The 21982-nt window shown below is 38.3% G+C and overlaps 1 protein-coding gene across 1 annotated transcript; it reads right to left on the minus strand.

Moving 5' to 3' along the window:
- Positions 1–18997: 18997 nt before the first annotated feature.
- On the minus strand, positions 18998–21623 carry Fshb (follicle stimulating hormone subunit beta). Its single transcript, XM_034496727.2, has 2 exons — positions 21462–21623; positions 18998–20189 (listed from the first exon to the last, which is right to left on the minus strand). The coding sequence occupies exons 1-2, from the start codon at positions 21621–21623 to the stop codon at positions 19959–19961; spliced, it is 393 nt and encodes a 130-aa protein (XP_034352618.1). The 3' UTR covers positions 18998–19958.
- Between the last annotated feature and the right edge of the window lie 359 nt (positions 21624–21982).

Consider the following 21982-nt stretch of genomic DNA (forward strand, 5'->3'; position numbering starts at 1 on the left):
GGCACATATGTAGCAGAGGCCTACCTGGTCTGGCTTTAGTGGGAGAAGACATGTTTTATCCTCAAGAGACATGAGGCCTCAGGGAAGGCGGAGGCCTGGTGGTGGGGGAGCACCCTCTCAGAGGCAAATGGGAGAAGGAATGGGATGAGGAACTGTGGGAGGCAGGGACTGAGGGGGCAATGACTGAAATGTAAATAAATCAAATAATTTAAACTAAAAAATTCAAATATTTTATAAGTTCTCTTTAAAACGTCTAGAGTCTCATTCAAAGTTCTAAGCTACTCTAAAATATCTGAAGTCTCTCAAAAAATATCCTGAGCCTCTTAAACATGGGTCCCTGTAAAATAAAAAAAAATAAAATAAATCTGCAGGGAGGAACTGAGGCAGAGATCCTGGAGGAGTGCTGTGTCCTGGCTTGCTCTTCAAGATGACTTGCTCAGCATCTTTTCTTACGCCATCCAGAATCACCTTCCAGAAGTGGCACCACCCACAGTGGACTGGGCATAAATCATCAATCAAGAAAATGTCCTACAGACTTCTCTGTAGGTAAACTGATGCAGGCATGTTTTGGAAATTAAGTTTAATTCTTTCCAGACGACCTTAGTTTATGTCAGGTTGGCATAAAACTAGCCAACTTACCTCCTATTCCTAAAAACCATTATTCTGGAAGACTGTTGAATACTGTCACAACCAGAACACTGACACTGATGTCCACCTGCCTTCTTTGGAGTTTTCATTTTCCTCATGTTCACTTATTTCGATGCAATCTAATCACTTGTGTGCGTTCCCCTACCATTAAGGCATTGGCTACTTCTAATGCTACAAAGGATGTTCCTATTGGCTTTTACCACATCTAAGTCCCTTCTGCCACCATTATCCTCTCAGCTAATGTGCTATTTCAAAAAAAAGTTGTCATCTTGAAATGCTATTTACATGCATTTACATAGTATCTGACCTTTTAAAGTTAATATTTTCATTCAGAATAAATCTCTGGCAATTCATTTAAGTTGTTGAATTTATGAATGTTTTTCCTTTAAAAATGTTTTTTTCTTTTGCTTTTAAACATTTTTTTCAGTAACTTACTTATTATTTACTTTACATTCAGATCATAATCTTCCCTCCTCCTCTCTTCTCACTCCAGTTCTTACCAATCCCTCCCGTTATTGCCCTTCCCTTCTCCTCAGAGAAGGGGACGCCTCCCTTGGGTACCACCTCATCTTGGGACATCTAGTCCCAGCAGGACTGAGCACATCCTATCCCACTAAGGCCCAACCAGGTAGTCCAGGTAGGAGAAGGGATCCAACGACAGGCAACAGAGTCAGATACAACCCCTTTCCCTCCCTCACTCCCATTGTTAGGGGAGCCACATGATCCAAGCTTCACATCTGATACAAATGTGTAGGGGATCTAAGTACAGCCCCTGCATGCTCTTTGGTTGGTGGTAATTTTTTGTTTTTGTTTTTTTAAAGTTAAAATATAATTATATCATTTCCCCTTTTTCTTTCCTCCCTCCTATCATTCCTATGTAACTCCCCTGCTTTCTAATTCATGGCATTTCCCCTTTAATTAACACACACACACACACACACACACACACATGCACGTGCACACTCACACGCACACGTACGCATGCACACATGCACCCCCTGCTCAGTCTGCAGAGGAGGAGATTGTAGTATGCCTACCCTCCATGTTCTCAGTATTTTCATAATTGTCTGTTGAAGGCCTCTGGCTCATATGAAATGCTGCTTTGAACATTTGTGTTTAGGGTTTTATATAAAAATAATTTTTATTTCCCTGGCATAGAGGCCCACCATTGGAACTGCTGCATAATGTGCTAATTGCATGTTTACTATTGTAAGAACTGCCAAACAGTTTGTCAGAGGATCTATACCATTTTACACTCCCACTAACGATGTGTGAATGATTCACCACATGCTTGCCAGCACTTAGCTTTGTCATCATTTTATTTTAGCCATTCTGGTAAATGCATACCTATAAACACGATGACAGCTCATCCTAGTCTCAGTTTGTATCTTCTCACTACCTAATGAATTTAAACATCCCTTGAAGTGCCCACTCTTTATAATGTGTTCTTTTTGTTGAGGCTTGAGAGTCCTTTACATATTTTCGATAGAAGGCTTTTGTCAGATATTTGATTTATAAATACTTTCTAATGCTACATATCTGTTATGGTTTGAATAAGAATGCCCCACCCCATTGACTCAGGTGTTTGAATGCTTGGCCTATAGGGAGTGGCACTACTAGGTGAGTGGCACTACTAGGTGTGGCCTTGTTGGAGTAGATGGGGCATTGTGGGAGGAGGTGTGTCATTGTGGAGATGGGCTTTGAGGTCTCATATGCTCGAGATATACCCAGTATGGCTCACAGTTTCCTTCTGCTGCCTAAGAATCAAGATGTAGAACTCCCAGCTCCTCTCCAGCATCATGTCTGCCCGCACACAGCCATGTTTCCTGCCATAATAATGGATTAAGCCTCTGAAATTGTAAGCCAATCCTAATTAAATGTTGTACTTTATAAGAGTTGCATTGGTCATGATGTCTCTTCACAGCAATAGAAACCTTTAGACAATATCTATATCCCCTCTTTACCTTTTCTTTCAAGGGAATAACTTCAATGTTAATAACAACTGATATATAAATTTGACTATAAATTTTTCTTTTCTTTTTTTACTTCTTATTATTAATTTGGCTGGGTTTTGTTTTGCCCTTTTATTAAGAATAGATTCTTTTACCATATAATGTGTATGGTTTCCCTTCTATTCCTCCCAGTTCTTCCTCACCTTCTTTCCCATCCAGAGCCACTCCTTTTCTGTCTCTTGTTAGTAAAGAACAGGCTTCTGAGAGGTAAACATTAAAACATAACAAAATAAAATACAATAAGCTAAAACAAAAGCTATCACAAACATGTTGGACAAGTACATTTTTTAGACTAGTAGTATTTGGTTTTACCTTAGATCTCTAGGCTATCTAGTCTCTGGTTCTTGGTCACCCACACATTATTGAGTATAGGTTTTATCCCATGGAGTAAGCCTTAAGTCAAAGCTGATATTGCTTGTTTACTTCTACGAGCCTTGTGCCAACATTGCCCTAGCATGTTTTGCAGACAGGACAGATTGTAGATAGAAGGTTTTGCCATTGGGTTGGTTTCTATGTTTCTTTTTTGGTAGCCTGCAGCGTACCTTCCTGTACCAAAGATACTAGAACATAGGGGTGAAGGGTCTATGTAGGTACCACTTGAACTCTCCATGTTCAATGAGTTGTCTTCAGCAGTGGTGTTTTGCTGTCACTTTTTGGAGAACAACCTATTCTATTGGCAACAGCCTGACTTGTTTGGGGATTTCGATTGAGCTCTTTTTGCCAACAACTCAATTGGATGTAATCCAGTCTCAATACTGGAAGCTTTGGTGACAAGAGATGTCCAATTGGGACTCAGTTTCCCTCATTATTTGGAAACTTCATTAAGATTGCCTTCATATGTTTTAGGAAGTTTTCACTACACTAGATTTTCACACTAATCACTCAAATACTCCTCAATCCTAGGTGTTTCTCTCTGCATTCCCTCTCTCTACCCTGTTTCCCTTCCCCTGCTCACATGATTCTCTGTTTCTTGTCCCCCACTCCCCTAGTCTACCCGTAAAATAGTCTCTCTGTGTCTAACATCTCTGGGTCTTCAAATTGTAACTTGGTTATTATTGTTTTAATGGCTAATATCCATATATAAGTGAATACATATTTATATTTCTGGGTCTGTATTTTGTCACTCAGGATGATTTTTTTAAGGTTTCATCTATTTGCCTGAAGCTATTTCATTCTTGTAAATAGCTGAGCAATGCTTCATTGTGTAAATGCACCACATTTTCTTTATCTATTCCTCTAATGAGGGACATCTAGATTGTTTCCAATTTCTGGGTATTGTGACTAGACTACAGGAACAATGAACATGGTTGAGCAACTGTCCTTTTGGTAGGATAAAGTGTTCTTTGGGCTCTGGGGATCAAATTCAGGTTTTCAGCGTTGGTGGCAAGCCCCTTTACTTGCTGAGTCATCTAGACAACCAATAGACTGGTCAGTTTTGAGACTTAGGTATACGAGTTGTGCTGTAGCTGTATTAGTTGGAACTGGGATCCTCAACTCTACATGTTGATTGGTTGTGGTTTTCGTTAAGGTGTCTGTCTGTAGCAAAGAGAAGTTTCCCAGATGAGGAAGAGGACTATGTTTATTTATGGGTGTAAGGACATGTACTTAGGATATAGCTATAGATTATGATGGTTTAGCGAAGTTGTGATTGTGGGCTCTGCTCTGAAATTCATGACTTTGCTCTTGTTGATCAGAAAAGAAGTGACTCAGATCAACGTGGTGGTGGTATTGGGCTTTTTCGCTGTTGGAAGAAGATTCATGGATCATGGAGAAGAATGAGTCCACTAGTTCTTGAGGTGCATAAACACAGGCTTGGGCTCTAAGAACTCGGTACACATACCATTTTTCTAGTCCCAGGAACCCTGACTTGATCTTCTTTTTACCATCTTTCAGAAGTTTCCCCTTTGGCTGCCTTGTATGTTATTTCCTGGTTTTGTACTTGTGTTTAGCAAGAAAGAGCAGGAAGACATAAATCTATATCACTCAGTCCAGATCAGAAATCATTCTATTTAATCCATCCAATCATTTGGTGATAAATTCCTCAAATTTAAGATCTTTCTTATATGTCTCAGTGTCTCTTACAGTCCATAATATAGTTTCTAGTATCTTGTAGTTTTCCAGTATCTATTTGCAATTTGTGGGAATATTTATAACTGTGAACTTCCATTGTCCCTAGCTCTTATAACCACAGAATTAAATGTCCATTTGCCATTGATTTCATATGAGATTGAAATCTTTAATGATTATTTTGGAAATTTCTGTGTCAAACATCAAAATAGATTTTTTTCCTATCATTGCACAACTATTTATATCTCTTTTATTTTAGTATGCCTATATGTTGGTTCTATGCCTTCAACCCTAGGATTTTCCAGAGTGCTTGTAGATTCCGTAGGTAGAGATCATAAAAATTAGTATGAATTAGTAGATCATCTTAAAATTAAATTTGACATTTAGAAACTGATGAAACATTCATTTAGAAATCCTTAGAAGACAGAAGAAAATATCTAGAGATTTTGAAAGCATAACACAAAGACTATAATTTAAACACCGTTTTCACCTACAAGTGGATTAGCCATGTGGATTGGTGTAACACTTGACTTGGTCTTGGCAGGAGCTGAGGCATCCTGGCTTGCTCTTCTGGCCTTACCTTACAAAATGACATCTTGTCACATTTAATTATCTTTCCCATAACAATTTCAATGGTGCATTTGTCTGTTATTTCTCAGAACATTCTAAAACTTTCTTGATGTAACTTTTAAACAATATCGCTATTACTCTACCCTGTCGCCCATATCCCACCAATGCTTATATAATGAAATCACTGCTCACTAGGATCACTGCTGAGATTTCTCCAGTCATCGAGATGTATTTCACCAATGCATTTTTCCCCTTGGATCTACTGAACCCTTTTGCTCCCCCAATACTATCTCTGTTCCCAGTGAATAGAAAGGTCCATCCTTAGGGGTTAAGTTCAGACATTGCAGCTTAATATCAGGTCTCAAGCTGGTCCACATTCTCAGATTAATGACTTTGAAACAAATCACCAAGAACTTAATAGAAATGGACATGAAGTACTTGAAGGGGCAAGTTGGGTCTTCATTGTGTAGTTGTATCTTCCACCCTACACACTTAGCATTTAATTTTATCTTGATTTTACTGTTTTTTCCTCAATGTATTTCTTCAGTCATTCAGCGTAGTCTTCTCGCAAGTCAGGACAAATTCTCATACCTCATCTTCATTTTCATCTATCTCTATAAATCTTTCTTTGATAAATGTTATTATCTTTCTGACTAGTTGTAAGTTTTCTCACATGTTACTCTACAAACCACAGGCAGGTACTTGAATCCCATCATAATGCTGTCTAAGTTGGATGCATCAGCCTGGATGGATCTCATGTTTGAGGTACTACTATAGCTCTCCCAAAAAACAGTCTTATCATTTGCAAGGAGTATGACTTCTGCTCTAACTCCTGAGCAGGGAAAAGACTTTTGTCCTGAAATTAAAGGAATGACTAAAGTCATGTATTTTGGTTCAGAAAGATACATTGATTATATTATATTAAATGCTTAGTAAATTACCTAGTTATATGATGTTAGAGACTAGTATTACATTTGCATTGTATTTACAGGCTTTCCATTGTTATTAAAGCCTAGAGGTCTGGGAGAAAGGGACATAATTGTATTAACTCAAGACTTAAAGTTATGTTGTAACGACTTATCTTAAGTGATTTTCTTTATTTTTTGACTTTAAGTCTGGGGAGTGAGTATCTTCAAGAGCAGATCTGACTGATCCTACTCTGTAGGTGTGTCTTTGGAGAGATCTTTTAGGCATGTGGGTGGAAGCACATTTTAATGTTGTTTTCCCTGGGAGAGTGAGTGATGCTGTATTAGGAAACAGAAAGCGATCAGAATGTTAAGGAATTATTATGATTATTTAGTTTTTAATTATAGTTGTGAAATGATTTTTTTAAGCAAGGAGGAAAGATCCTGAGGATCCAGAGTGAGAACCTGGAAGAAAACGTGACACGGACACCATGCTGACTCTCCTTGATTATGTTTAGATTTCTCTTATTTGTTTTATAGTTTTTATGCTTCTATCCAAGAGAAGAATAAAGATTCCCCGATGAATACCATTGCACAACTTATAATAAAACGAAGTCAAGAGTGAAAAAGATAGAGTGTCTTATGGCTTGTCAAATTTCTATTGTGTCTAGTAACAATTTCTTTATCAAATCTCCAAAAGTCATTTCTAGGACATTTAGTGGATTACAAACAAAACAAATAACTGAAGTTCTAAATTCTGAAGATGAAATCACAAGCAAAAACTAGTTCCCGTCCTCCTGGGAACTTAGTTTAAGGAACTTAACATCGGAAACAAACTTCAAATTATCTCTTGGACAGTAGGAATTTAGTTCAGGGTGGGGAGTGCTGGTCTCAGCGTAATGAAGGCCCCAAGTTTAGTCTCCAGTGCTGAAAGCTTTAGCGTTTACTCCAGTTGCTATTTCTTTTGCAAGTTATACAGAATTGTGTGCCCTTCAGAAGACCTGAGTAGAGTCAGTTGGTGGTCATGATGGAAGGTACATTTTATGCAAGAGGAGGTATGGACTATGGATCTGGACTGAAAAAGCTAGGTTCCTACTTTAGGGAAGAGACTGAAAATCTATGGTAGGTGTACTAGTTTTATATTAACATTGTAAAAAGTGTTTAAAAACTTGGTGGCTTGAAGCAACTCAGGTTTATTTTTTACTGTTCTATAGAATAGAAGGTCAGTACAGGGTACTGAACTAAAATAATGTCAATTATTTTCTAGAGACATTGGAAGATAATTAACTTGATATCATTTCCCAAAATTTAGAGAGCCACCCATATTTATTTATAGTTCCATTCTTTAGTTTTGTGTATATGTGGTTGTGTGTGTGTGTGTGTGTGTGTGAGAGAGAGAGAGAGAGAGAGAGAGAGAGAGAGAGGTAGAGACCCAGACAGAGATAGATATTAGATAAGTAGATAGATGATATAGATTCATATGGATGGATGGATAGATAGATAGATAGATAGATAGATAGAAATAAGTAAAGTCCACAGACAGAGAGCTGTATGTGAATGTGGTGCATATGTGCATGTGCATGTTTGTGGGCATGAAGGTGCACATGTCTGTGGGCATGCAGAGGTTAGAGGAAGAAGTTGGTTGTCTTCCTCTGTCTCCCTTACATTATTTGTTAGATATAAAATTTTCTCATTGAAACTGCAGCTACTCAGGTGGTCAATAAGCCTTAGCAATCCTTCTGAGTGCACCCCTCTCCCCAGCACTAGGTTTATAAGTTGATGTGAGGGCATGCCCAGGTTTGTACATGAATGCTGGATATACAAGTTCAAGTTGCTGTGCTTGCAGGCCAAGTATTTTTACTCATTGGGGCATCTCTCTACCCCTGATTTTTCCATCTGTAAATCTTTTCGGTGTACCAGATTTTCACACTGTAAATCTTCAGTGTCAAGCTGAGCATGGTTTCATCTCAAGGTTCTTAACATTAATCCCAAGCAGAAAGTCTGTTTTGATAAGACATGTAATATACTCATAGACTCCAGAGCCAGGGCACACTGAGTGATCCATATTCTACCTATACCATCAGGTTCCATAAATGTTTTTGAAGACTTAGCCTGTGATTTACTTAAGAATGTCTAGCTCAGCCTCTAATTTTAGGCATTATAACTCTACAGACTATAGTTCTGAACATATCATCTGGGAAAAACAATATTTAATTGGCCAGTGGGATGATAATTGTGTGATGAGCTAAATGTATCTGAAAGTCACAATCCCCAACAGCTGCCCTTTGACCTGCCCCTTCCATGTGAGGACATTATGAGAAGGCAGTAAGTCAGGAAAGCTGTGTTTACCAGAAAGTAACTCAGCTGACACCTCCACTTTGAACTTGTAGGTTCCAGAGCTTCCAGAAAACAGATGCCTGTTGTTAAAGCCTGGCGGTCGGCAGCCCGAGCCAAGACAATTCACAAAACTTTTTTTATCCTCTTCCTTTTCCACCCAGTGGTCCCTGTGCTTCCTTGCAGCTTCTGTTCATTTGTCTTTGTCTCAGCTTTTATTTAAGAAAATAAAAAGGGGGCACAGAGCATTCTCAAGGCTGAATGAGAATGTAACATTTTGTCCAGAGAAAAATTAAATTCTGAGACAACATGCTGAAGGTGATGCTGTGGGCACTGGTGGGGGAAACTGTAATTCAGGAGATGGTGAAATTGCACTCTGGTGGTGAAACCCTTATTTTCCAGAACCCATGTTTATCTATAGCTTGTTTCCATTTTAGTTTTTTGTAGGTATGAAGTGTGGCATTCTCTACTGTCTACATTTTTTTTTCCAGAATCATCAAGGTCAAATAAGTCACAGAAGAGCTTTGTTCTAAGTTTGTGGCATCTATAAAAATATGAGTAAATAAAAATAAATAATAATCATAATGTTACATTTTCTTTCTCATTTGATCAATTGAATTTGTAGGATATTAAACACAGACTTCAAGCTATAAAACACTAACCAATTTCAGATATAAAAGAAACCTTAAGCTGGACATCTCTTGGAAAGTCCAGGGTAGCTGATCAGAAAATTCGGAACCCAGACCATCCTCACAACACCTAGGCTATAAAATGTGTAGGTGTTTAGGAGAGGACGATTCTGTGAGGAGGAATACTTCAGATAAGCTTGTGTGAAGTCTCACCCTAAGCCCTGCTGCTAAGGAAACAAGCAGAAGGTGTGTTCCTCATTGAAAATGCAGGTGCAGTGGGCCCTTTCAGAACATCCTCTAGTTCCAAGAATTGTTGCATGCAGTGCCTGAGGTTGGCTCACATTCAGGGAAGCAAGCCGGAAGTCAAAGGTTAACTAAAGTCCCCTGATTTAAAGCCGAGAAATAGACCTGCAAAGCCACTGCCCTTCTCTCTGATATTCACTCACTCTTTCAAGAATTCTGGGGTCTTAGTGGGAAACTCACCTGAGAAACAGCTACTTTATAAAGAATTCAGTGCAAGAAGGTTCTTAACAGAGGCTCGAGGTATGGTGATGGATAAGGAGGTTGAAGAGGAGATTACGAGATGCTTGTCTGCTGATGTGCAATCCCCATGACAGTGGCAATGTGATTGGAGAGTCCCAGTAGAGGCACTAGAGGAGGAAAAAATAGGGGAGGTCAGCTTCTGTGACTAGACGTGAGGAACATCAGTCTTGTTTCGTCATTGTCTTCTCTCCTTATTCTATGCCCATTCCAGAGAGGCCAGTGAAAGAGGAGGCAAGGGCAAGAGGGCTCAGATGAGGGGAGAGAGTTAGAGCTGCATGTCTCTAGTCCTCCAGGCTGGCGATCCTTTAACATCAGTGCAGTAATTGTTGAGGACCTCACTGCCCCACGCTTTGGGGATACTATGTTGCTGTCCATACTGTCCCACGCTTTGGGGCTAAGTGCTCTGGTCAAGAGAGAGAGTGGGGATAAAGGGGAAGAGACTTGAAGAATAGAGACAAACCAGGGTGTGCAGTCAAGTCTCGTTTACTGTCTCCCACAGACTATATTCACACCTCCTATTGACCACCACCCACACACCACTACACCTACTACTACTAACCCACACTTACAAGGAAATACTGGGTATTTATAAGCACAAACAGGAGAACACAGGTGAAAACATTTTACCATGTGCACCATGCAGATGGGGTCACTAAACAGCAAACCAAGCTATGTGGGATAAACAAGATATTTATCAGAGTGTGCTTCAGCTGTTGTAGGCTACTGAAAAACAAGTCTCTCATCAGGGTATATGGCTCCAGATGGCTGCAAAGTTGATAGCTGCTTTCTAGCTGCTTTCTGATTAAAGTCGGCTCCCAACAAGTAATGATGTTCTTATTATTTGCTAGGGCATCACAAAAACTTTATTGCTAAAAGTAACCCCAAGGCCATGCAGTGTGATAAACTTCTAATCAGTGACAGGAGAAGGGCAGTGGCAAAATTCAAATGGACAATGGAAGAATAAAATAAAGCAGCTTTTAGTATCACACTCTAAGGCTCCTGCTTGTTCAGTCTGCCAGTGACAATGCCAGTGGACTAAAAATTGGTTGAGCTCAAATCAGTGTACCTGTGTTCAAAAGGATGGGTCACCCCTCCCCACATTATTGTTTTTAAATGTAAAACAAGTTCTTAGAGCTTTCTGATGATGTTAAAATAGTTATATATGGGCTAAGAAGACATCTATCTCTTCCTAAGTTAGATGTGTAAGCATGAGAACCAGAGTTTAGATCCCCAGAATTCATGTAAAAATGAGTGGCCTGTAACTTAGCCCCAACTTTAGTGTATGTGCATGTATAGGAGACAGGCAGATCTCTAGAGTTCATTGGCCAGCCAGCTTAGCTGAATGGATAAGGTGTTTATCAACCAAGGAAGACAGCTAACACTGACCTCTAACCTACACATATGCACTGTACATGAACACACACACATGAATATGCAACACAGTTATGTATATTTTTTAGCTTTGATAGATACTTGTTTTAAATATTATAATTATTATGCTTTCTATATTCAACTTCCCTTTCTGGATTAAAATGATTTCCCATAGCCCCTTTATCCTCTTTTCTGCCACACATTAAACAACAAAACAAAATACGACAGAACTGATCTGTTCTTGACTTATGTAATGTCATGGAAGGGATGAGTTTCTGTCCTGGTTACAAATGCAATCTGTGCATGCAGTCCTTTGCTTTTAATGCTACCCAAGCAGACATGATAACATTTCAGTCAGTCAACTCTTTTCTATTACAGAATGAAAGTACAAGACTCAAAAAATAAAAAATAAAAAAGAACTTATAATTCATGTTGGGTGCTTCAGGCACCGAAAGCATTCCATCGCTGACAGCCACAGCTCTTCTGAAGAAATAGGTGCTGGTGTATAGAGAAAGACAAGAATGATGCTTGCAGCCCTTAAGCAAAAAGGTCTTTCTTTATCTTCTTTAGTACTCTGATTTTAATTCCAGTCCCATGATAAAGAATCATGATGTTCTTTGTCATCAAAACAATTCTGATTGAAAGAGTGTTGTAAATTTGACCCAGGCATGTGAAAAATTTATTGTTTTAGGGCAACTAACTTCCTACCTGAAGCATCTATTATTTCAGTTGATGCTGTAGTTGCATTTATTACTTCACCATTTAATCTGAGCTGATGGTTTAAACATGTGTTCATTCACATGAACTGAGAGTTAGCAGCAACTTGACTGCAAGCACCTACTATAGACAACATATCTCTGTGGCATGGAGTCCTTTCTCTCACTTAGAAACTTTTAAGAAAGGACACATACCTGTGTATTATTATTATATTATTTTCTTATATATGGAAATTCCATTGTGGAGGGGTTTGTGCGTGCGTGCGTGTGTGTGTGTGTGTGTGTGTGTGTGTGTGTGTGTGTGAATTCTTTTGCTTTAGACCCCTGCCATACACTATCCATGGTGCGAATGAATCTCTTACCCTGATTTATCTTGGTGCCTTCCTTTTGAGCTCACCTCTTCCTTCTCCTTCCCCTTAAACATAACAACTGGTTTGTTGTTGTTATCATATGAACATTTCTTTTTCAGCATTGAAATATGGAATTGACAACAAATGCTGATAGACTAAAGGCATTCTGCTCTAGATTTTGAAAAATAGCATTAAGATCCAAATGCATCTATCTGTGTACAAGAGTCATTGAAACTTACTACTTAATAATTTGCATTATTTCTTTGTGCTTCTAGTTTTACTACCGTCTAAGGACCTAATATCTCGTACTTTGTCTATCCACCGATTACATGCCATCTTCTTTTTCTACACAGGGGTTGAGTACTCTCATTTAAAACACTAATATTTCATCTTAGTGTAATGTGGGCTCCTGGCTCCATTAGTCTCCAGAACCTGTTACCTGTGGGAAGGCTGGGAAGTTGAAGCCATAGAGCAGATTGAGACATCTACTCAGTGTTTCTATATTCTTGTCACTGTCAAAGAAATAGGTCAGAGACAAAACAAAGTACTAAATTGGAAGGAAGTGTTATGGAGTAAAAGTACAGATTCTAGCAGTGAGTGCAGGCTTCTCAGGATCTCAAATAGCATCTCATAGGCAGTTTTTGAGGCAGAACAGGATTATATATAAGGTAAGGTAGGTGGGGGATTCCAGGATGGATCAAAATTTTCTAAGATTAGGTTTTTCTTATCTTCCCCTTCTTTTGAACTACATGTATGATAACATTAGCTGCACGATGGGAACAGGCAATCTTGTGAGGTGAATGACATGCAGATGCTCTTGTAACAAGTAGGGGACAGCTGTGGTGTCTTTTGGCCTGATCCAGTAGTCCCAGTCCAGCCAGTCTTGATTCTTAATAGTGGTGACATGCTGTCTGGCTGTAGTACAGTTCTGTGGTTGCAATAGACTGTACTCACATTGCAGTTTGGCTATTCCTTCCATTTCCCCAACCTACTTCAAGTTGAAAGCAAAAGGTTAAATCCCAACAAATGTCACAGTTTCCCTGTATATCTCTTCTCCTTATTCTTTCAAGATAAAACCTAGAAAGAGACACTGGTGCACAGAATTGGCACATAGCTTCCCAAATCTCAAGAATAGTTGGTCTCTCTCCTCTCATTTTTTTCTCTCATTCTCCTTTTTCTTTCTTAATTTCCCCCTTCCCCTCTCATTCCTCCTTCCTCCCTCCCCCTCATACACTTCACTACATTTAAAATTATGGTACTAATTAATAAATCTATTTTTTAAACAGAAGCAGAAGCTTGTTGTTTAGAGTATATTTTTGAACACCATTAGGTAACTAATTTTATACTTGGCTCATGTAGGTTGACATGAAACATTATATTTGTGCTGTTTGAACACTGTGACCTGCTGCCTTTGCTAAGATAAAAATTATTAGTAATAACAGATAAACCTCCAGTGACTCAGTGGCTTAGACAAGGCAGGTTTATTTCTGGCTCACATAAAGTCCCCTTAGAGGGAACAGATATGTGGGTGACTGTGGGTCCACTGGCCCATTTTTTAGGCTAGTAGAGGCTCTGCCATCTTGTATATGAGACTTCCCAGGTTGCTTTAAACACTAATTCTTAACTGGCTGAGGAGTAAGTGATCCCTATGGTATGCATTTTATGAACAAGACCTAGAAGAATCACATGCAATTTTGGGTATCTCTTCACCAGTAGAACTCTGGTATATTCTAACCTTCCTAGCAGTGAGGTTGGGAGGAATGTGAGTTAGCTGTGCTCTAGGAACAAAGGTAAAGCAGTTGGGTGATATTCACCATTTTCCACCCAAGTCCAAATGTCTGCAAACAAATATTGGGTTCATTTTTTCCTTCATTAGAACTACCTCTTCCCTTCCCTAACTAAGTCCACTTCCCTTGATCTTCAGATGTCATGCAGTTTGCTCCATAATATCTGGATGTGGTTCTTTATGGTGCAGAACCTATGAACTAAAAAGACAAGGTAAGTTTCTTGCCCTTCTGTATCTAGTATTCAGTAATGAAGAAGGGAGGCTTTCTTACCATAATCAACACTGTCACAGTACCTCCTCTCTTCATTAAAAATAAGAATGAGAAGGCATCTACTCCGTAGGTACAGGATAAGGCAATGAAGACAACCTATGGGGCCAGCTTTATGGGTTACATTATGTTCTGATTAAAGTAGGTAGAAAGTTCCATTCTTGGTCTTTGGGTTCAGCTGCCTCATGGGGTTGGGAGAAGAGAGAGATAAAGAGCTAGAGAGGTAATAGTAACTAATGTCATAGATTCTGCATGTGCTAGCTCAGGATTAGCTTTTTATCCTGAAAACAGTACAGAATCTGATCTGCTGCTAGATTTTCTCCAAGCTGTGACTGTACCTCTGAGGCTGGCCAGAGCTGGAAGAAACTCCAGTGAAAACAGATGTATAGACCTCAACTGAATGGAATCCCATGGGGGACAAGACATTTCTTGTCATGAACCTCAGGTTTCGTAGGCTTTATTTTTGCAACATTAGAAGGAAGAGAGTTTTATTTTTACATGGAGATGAAGCAAACAAACTTCTGGTTCTTTCTACCATTTTATTTTGACCTTAAAAAAATTCTATGCTGTAAAATACTTTCTCTCTAGTAGAATTATACTCATAGTGTACTCCTTAGCATTTTGTGTATATCATCCTTCTAAATGTTAGTGATAGTGTTGTGGACTAGCTACAAATTACTCAATTTTTAAAAGTGATAAAAACAAGTCCTAATATAGTTGGTTAAATTGCCTTAGATTATTAGAAAGAATTAAAGTGAGTTATTTTCCTGTTTGCCTTATTGTCTCTTTCTAGAAATAACTGCGTAGATGTATTGAGAATTTGATGCTGTTAGCATAAAAAAATCCTCATGATACAAATGAGTGTTGAAAGAGGTTACCAAAACAAGTTTGGAAGGCCATGAAGGAAAGAAAGCTTACTCATATTTTGAGCTATTTTTCCAGAGTGAAGTTTGGTCAGTTCTACCCTCTGTCTACTAATGCCTAAAACAACCAGCAGTCACATTGTGCCTAAGGCTTCAAGGTGTACCCTAAGAGATTATGAGACTCTTTAATCAATATTTTTGTTCGGTTTTTAAGATTCATTTCTTTGTTTTCTTTTTAGCCATGTATCTCTGCCAAGTAGTCTTCACATTTTTTTCTGACGCAATATGATTTTAATTACTTTGTAATCATTTAAGAACATTTTTTTCTGTGTAAACTTCTAGTTTCCCAACCTTATTTGGACCACTGATTTTTACCAATCTGATTGAAGTACAGTTCTTCAATAGTTTCTGAGTTTGAAATGACAGATTTCTTTCATTGACTCATTGACACAACCTCTCTGAAGTAGGCGATGTTATGATATTTATTCTACTGGAAGTAGGCAATGTTATGATATTTATTCTACTGTTACAGAAATCAAAGCCAGAGAATGGAAGTAATTGTTCAAATAACATTTGCTAAAGAAGATCCAAGAAATAGTTCTGGAGCCATTGACCACACTACTTCTAATGGAAAGACTTGCGATTTTGACCTCTAAAACTAACAGCAGAAAAAACAAATGGCTTTCTTAAAATCACTTATAGCACTCATTGCACTTTGCTAGTATTATCCTACTTTGATGTGTCAATACTCTGTGCATAATATAGCTGCAAGCCATATGCAATACTAGACTGGAATGGTCATGATGAATTATCAACACCTACTGTTTTAGTCACTGCTCTATTGCTGTGTAGAGATACCATGACCAACTATTAAAAGACAAAACACTTAATTGGGAGCTTGCTTACAGTTTCAGAGGTACAGTCCATTATAATCATGGTAGGGAGCATGTCGTTATACAGGCAGGTAGTAGAACAGTTGCTGATAGCTATATCCTCATCATAAGAAAAGGAAGGAGAAGAAGAAGAAGAAGAAGAAGAAGAAGAAGAAGAAGAAGAAGAAGAAGAAGTAGAAGTAGTAGTGGTGGAGATGAAGATGAAGATGGAGATGGAGAGGGAGAGGGAGAGGGAGAGGGAGAGGGAGAGGGAGAGGGAGAGGGAGTTGGAGATGGAGATGGAGATGGAGATGGAGATGGAGATGGAGATGGAGATGGAGATAGAGATAGAGATAGAGATAGAGATAGAGATATTCTGGGCCTGGCATTGGCTTTTGAAATCTCAAAGCCCACCCCTGGTGATACACTTCCTCCAACAAGGCTATACCTCCTAATTCTTATTATCTTTGTAAATAATGCTACTCCCTGGTGACTAAGTATTCAAATATATAACCTATGGGGGCCATTCTTATTCAAATTACCATAAGTATAGTTTTTTATTTTTTATTACTAATGTTTGGATTTTGAAATGTTTATACATGCATTTAATATATTCTGATACTTTTATCTCCCCACAATCTTTTATCTCCTTCCCATTTCTATCAGCCACTACTTATCCTTGCCAGTCTCTTTTTCAGGTTCATGAGTTTTCATTTTTGTGACTCATTTATCTAGGACCATCTGTGTGACCATTGGGTTGTAACTGTCTAATGGAGCCTGCTAGAGATACTAGTCAGTACACAACCAAAGGTAATGACTTCCTTTCCCTAAATCTATCAATAGCAAAGTATTCATTAATGAGAGATTTAGCTCTGTGAGCTCTTTCATCATCCTTGTTCATTAGACTCATTCATGTGCAGACTCAGGGCAGCCATCTATAGCTGCTATGAGTTTATGATCACAATGGCTGTGTTTTTCACAGAAGATGACATTTTACAACTCTTACATTTTTACTATGTCTCCTCAGCAGCATTCCCTGAATCTTACAAGGTATGGGATAAATGTCTCACTTATGACTGAGCCCTCATCTGTCCTTTATTCTCAGTGCCTGATGTAGCCATGAGTCTCTGCATCAGCACCATTCAGGGAAAGAGAGGCTTCTCTGATGAAGGCTGAAAGTCAAGTCTGTGTATGTGTAGAAACATACAAATGTTTAGAAGACAGTTTGATGCTCTGTCAATGTAAACAAAGAACATTTAGTTCCCCCCACTATGGTCTATCAACTCCCCAATCATACACAAAGTTTACTAGACATGGATTTCCTTTTTTGGAGTGAGCCTCAAATCCAATCAATGAGTAGTTGGTTACCCTCTAACCTAGTTTGATTTTTCTGTTGCTATGGAAAACACCACAGACAGAAGCAATTTGGGGAGAAAAGTGTTTATTTCATCTTACAGGTTACGGTCCATCATTGATAGTATTCATGACAGGAACACAAAGCAGGAGCTCAAAGCAGAAACCAATGGAGGAAAGCTACTTACTGGTTATGCATGGAAAGTACTCTAAGGTTAGTTTCAGCTTGATTTTTCTGTCTCACAAAACTCAAGTGTGTGCTATTCTCAGAAATAGGCTATTCGGGCTTCAAGACATTTACTTTCCATATTTTTAAATACCTCCTTTATTTTAGTTAATGCTTCTCTTTTGCCTTCTCATCTCTCCCATTCCCCATCTCTTCCCTATAAACTTTTTTTCACCCTCTATTCCCCTTTGCTACTTTTGTATTTAATGTAATTTTATTTCCATCTTTGCAAAACTGATGTGCTGAATAGGAAAGCTATCATAAGATCCTCCAGACCAGGGATTAAATTCTGATTCTGCAATGAACAGCCACTGTGACTTATCTGAATGCTTATGTGCTTTTCAGATTAGATCTAACTCTTGTTGAGGTGTTATGATGATTTGAATGACAATGGCTCCCAAAGGCTCATAGAGTTGAATGATTGGTGACCAGGGAGTGGTACTATTTGAAGGACTCAGGAGGTGTGGCCTTGTTGGAAAAGTATGTCACTGGAGGTGGGCTTTGAGGTTTTCAAAAGCCTGAGCCTAGCCCAGAGTCTCTCTCATCCAGCTGCTTGTGGATCTGGCTGTAGAACTCTTAGCTATTTCTCCAGCACCATGTCTGTCTGCATGCTGGCATGCTAACCACCACAAAAATGGACTAAACCTCAGAAACAGTTAGCAAGCCCCAATGGAATGCCTTCTTTTATAAAAATTGCCACAGTCATGGTGTCTCTTCACTGTAATAGAACCTTGCCTAGGACTGGTGGTATTAATGGGCATTCAAGGAGGTAATTATAATCATGACAGAGGACTCCTGGGAATAAGATCTGTCATGGGGATGAATATAGAGAAAGAGAGCACCCTCTTTGAAACACAGAGAGGGAAATTGCTAGACATCATGTGTGCTGGTGTCTTGATCTTGAATCTATGTCATCTAGAACTGTGAGTAATCCGTTTTTATTGTTTATATCTTACTTTAGACTAACTCAGCTAAGACAGTGATCTTGTTGATTTAACTTTAACAGCTGCAATTCTTCCATTGCCAATACTGAAGAAATGACCTGAGAGCTTCCAGTTTCTCTGTGCACTCTTCTTTCTATGTTTTCCCCAACATTACAAAAAAGATTTCAAAAGATGATAGACAGTGTAACAACAAAATGCTTTTAGAAATGCAAAAAACCATATTTAATATTTCTGAAAATGAAAATAGGTTATTTTTGTAGAAACAGTAAAAATCATACTTAAATACTTTTCCTAGCAATATTATAGACATATCAACATGTAGGCTATTTGTTTGTATATAAAACAATGAAACATTTATTTTCATTAGTAGAGTTTTTATTAAAAAAATAAGATTTAAATAAATTAATCAAGCATCATAACTGTGAAATAAGTACATGATGAAAAGAGTTAACATCTTTAAAAGAATTCAACTCATGATGTATTTGAAAGGAACAAAAGATTTAGGAGAACATGAATAGGCAAAAGATAAGTAGGGGGTCCTAGAAAACAGCAGTTTCCCTTCATGGTTCATTTTATATAACCATTAAATTATACAGGTGTATTTGTAGGCAAGCTAAATGTATTTAATTAATCACTGAAATTTCTTTGAAACCCACTTCAAAACCTTCCTTAGCTGCATGCGAGGGAAAGCTGGTGAGATCAGGGAGTTTTGCAGTACCCTACCAGCATTTGATCATTTCTTAAAGTAACGAATAAATGTGGACTAATATTCACAGTTCCAAATTAATTTTTTTCTTTTTCTTTAACTAAAGAACTTGGTGACAATACCTTGGAAATTCTAAACTTGGTCACTTCCTCCTGTCCTCATCTGCAGGGAACAATCTACAGATGTTTGATCCTATCTTAATACTCCACACGCTTTAGAAGAGTTGAGTAGCCTAACCTTGTGAGGGCCAGCTCTCCTCAGCCAGCTACATCAGCATTTCCCGCATAAGGCATGTATTGCCTTTTTCTTAAGGAAGCTGTTGAGTTTCTCATTGACTTCCTCGTAGATTTTAGGCTTTAAGTTTGCAATCATGCTGGAGTCCCTAAAAGTCTAATGACTCTAAAAAGCAGACTCTAAAAAGTTTAGCTCTTTCACAGATTTCCACCTTTCTTTCTTTTCTCTGGACTCATGCATTCCTGTCTAAAAGGAAGGGACTGCTTTAAAAGATTCCTAAGATTGCTGAAGAGGAAAGCCTCCCCCACCCCCAAGCTGTGAGTTGAGAGTGAATGACTTAGATAACAAACAGTATGGATGGAGAGATGAGTGGCATAGAGTCCTGGCCCTGGCACTCCCAGTCCTGAGCTCTTCTTCTCTATCTGTCAGGATAGAGGACAACAGTGGGTCTCATGGTCCCCAAGGCAGTAGTTTGCATCCCCAGGACAGAGCAGACATAGACATTTTGGATATCATAGTTCTTCAGAACAAGGGTGGGAAAACGGCATTGTCCATTCTTGTTTATTCTTTCATTTCACTGAAGGAGCAGTAGCTGGGTCCCAGGCCTCTCACGGTGCAGTCAGTGCTGTCGCTGTCACACTTGCCACAGTGACATTCAGTGGCTACTGGATATGTGTAGAGGGAGTCTGAGTGGCGGGCACAGCCAGGCAATTTTATGGTCTCATACACCAGCTCCTTGAAGGTACATACTTTCTGGGTGTTGGGTCTAGCTGGGTCCTTATACACCAGATCCTGAGAAGTTCAAGAAAGGGAAAATAAGGATATGTAATATATGTAATTTGAAGTTTCTGTTCATTTTAATTAAAATGAGATGGTAATTTAATTCTGCATGCTGTCACATTTAACTATGAAAACCCACATAACCACACAGGCCACCTATGCAGTGTCCTTCATTTTCCAATTCTTCTGGAACATTTTATACTTATTCTAGACATCTTACAGAAAATGTAAGTCATTTCTTTCATAATTTTGGTGTCCATATCAGAATATTAGTTATTTGTCAAAATGCAAAGGCACTTTGACTATTAATGTAGAAAATGTAGAAGAATGATGAAGAGGCATAATGACTTACAATTTTTGTTGCCTTTTCATACTTAATTGAAAGATATATTAATGCCAACTTAAACTACAAATCTTACAGGTTAAATTTCAGGAAAGTTATATATTGTTTTGCATCTATAAAAAAGTAAAATAATATGGTGTGAATATTAATGCTTATCATTATACAATCAGTATATATTTATAACATTATATGTTTCTGAACCTTTGTAACATGCTAATAATTTCATTGCTTGGCAGACAGTTTTCCTCTTTTAAGTGATAGTTACATTGTAGTGGTATTACCTTCAACGGACATAAACTTTGCATATAAGAATATTCTTCAAAAACAACACATTTTTCCTTCTAACACTTTCCAGTGGAGAGTTTATTTGTGCTGAGGCAAGAAAATAAAGGTGCTGCTCTTTCTATTTTGGTACCATGTTACCTGATTGATAGCCCTAGAAATGGGCAATACGTTGTGTAGAAGTAGAGTTTGATAACTCATTCATCATTAAATAAAGTGCATTTCATCAGAAAGTTCTACTTTTTATAAGGTGCTATTTGTGTCTTTATGTAACATAGATAAGTATTTGAAATTATCTCTATGTCAAAGTCAAGACCTTATAAAAATTGCCTACATAGGAAATATTGTAGTTCTTTTATGATTAAATACATATAGTCCCTATTTATCTCTCTACATACAAAACATGGCATAGAAATAATTTATATTTATAGTCAGTATGTTACCAAGTATATCTAATTCTAAGATTTACTAAGTTCGTCCATATCAAATCCCAGCCTTAAACTGTCATCCTAGTTATTAGCCCATTCACAACACACAGTATTTAATTATAGAACTTGTGCTCTTGCTTAGGAGATTAAACTATTGATAAAGTGGGAATTCATCAATCCTGGCTCCTACAGCTTCCCAGTACCCTGCCTTCAGCAGAGCACAGGACCTACCCGGGTGTAGCAGTAGCCGGCACACCAAGTGGTGTTGATGCTTATACAGAAACGGCACTCTTCCTTCTCGACTGAGATGGTGATGTTGGTCAATTCACAGCTATGGCAGCAGATCACTCTCCAGCACCAGAGTAGAATGCAAAGCTGGATTGACTTCATCATGGTCTGAGAAGCAAACAGCTATGTCCTGGTAGCAATAGAGAAATCAAATAATTAAAATCACTGTGAAAACTGACAAGCCGAGAAGCAATTAACCCACCCATCCTTCTCAAACATTCTGCTTGAGCACTGAGTTTTTATTTTTTATTTCAAGGACCAATATTCCTCCTTATTTTTTGAGGGGACGGGTGTGGGATGGGATTATGGTAGCATAAAAGTAGAGACATATAGATCAAAACTTCGATATGGTGATTACATAGCAGTATTTTGCTACAAAGCAGTATTTACTGATGGAATTACTACTATCGTAAAGAGGCTACTCTAATCAGATAATTGTGATTTCTATATTTGCCACTTAACAG

This window comes from Arvicanthis niloticus, chromosome 2, assembly GCF_011762505.2.
Source record: "Arvicanthis niloticus isolate mArvNil1 chromosome 2, mArvNil1.pat.X, whole genome shotgun sequence".
Lineage (NCBI taxonomy): Eukaryota > Metazoa > Chordata > Mammalia > Rodentia > Muridae > Arvicanthis > Arvicanthis niloticus.

What these genes read in the sequence shown, in the direction of transcription:
- Fshb (XM_034496727.2), bottom strand. Translation starts at nt 21,623, where the DNA reads ATGATGAAGTCAATCCAGCTTTGCATTCTACTCTGGTGCTGGAGAGTG. An exon ending in CCGGCTACTGCTACACCCGG is followed by an intron (nt 20,190 to 21,461) that starts GTAGGTCCTGTG and finishes TGAACTTCTCAG; the next exon opens with GATCTGGTGTATAAGGACCC.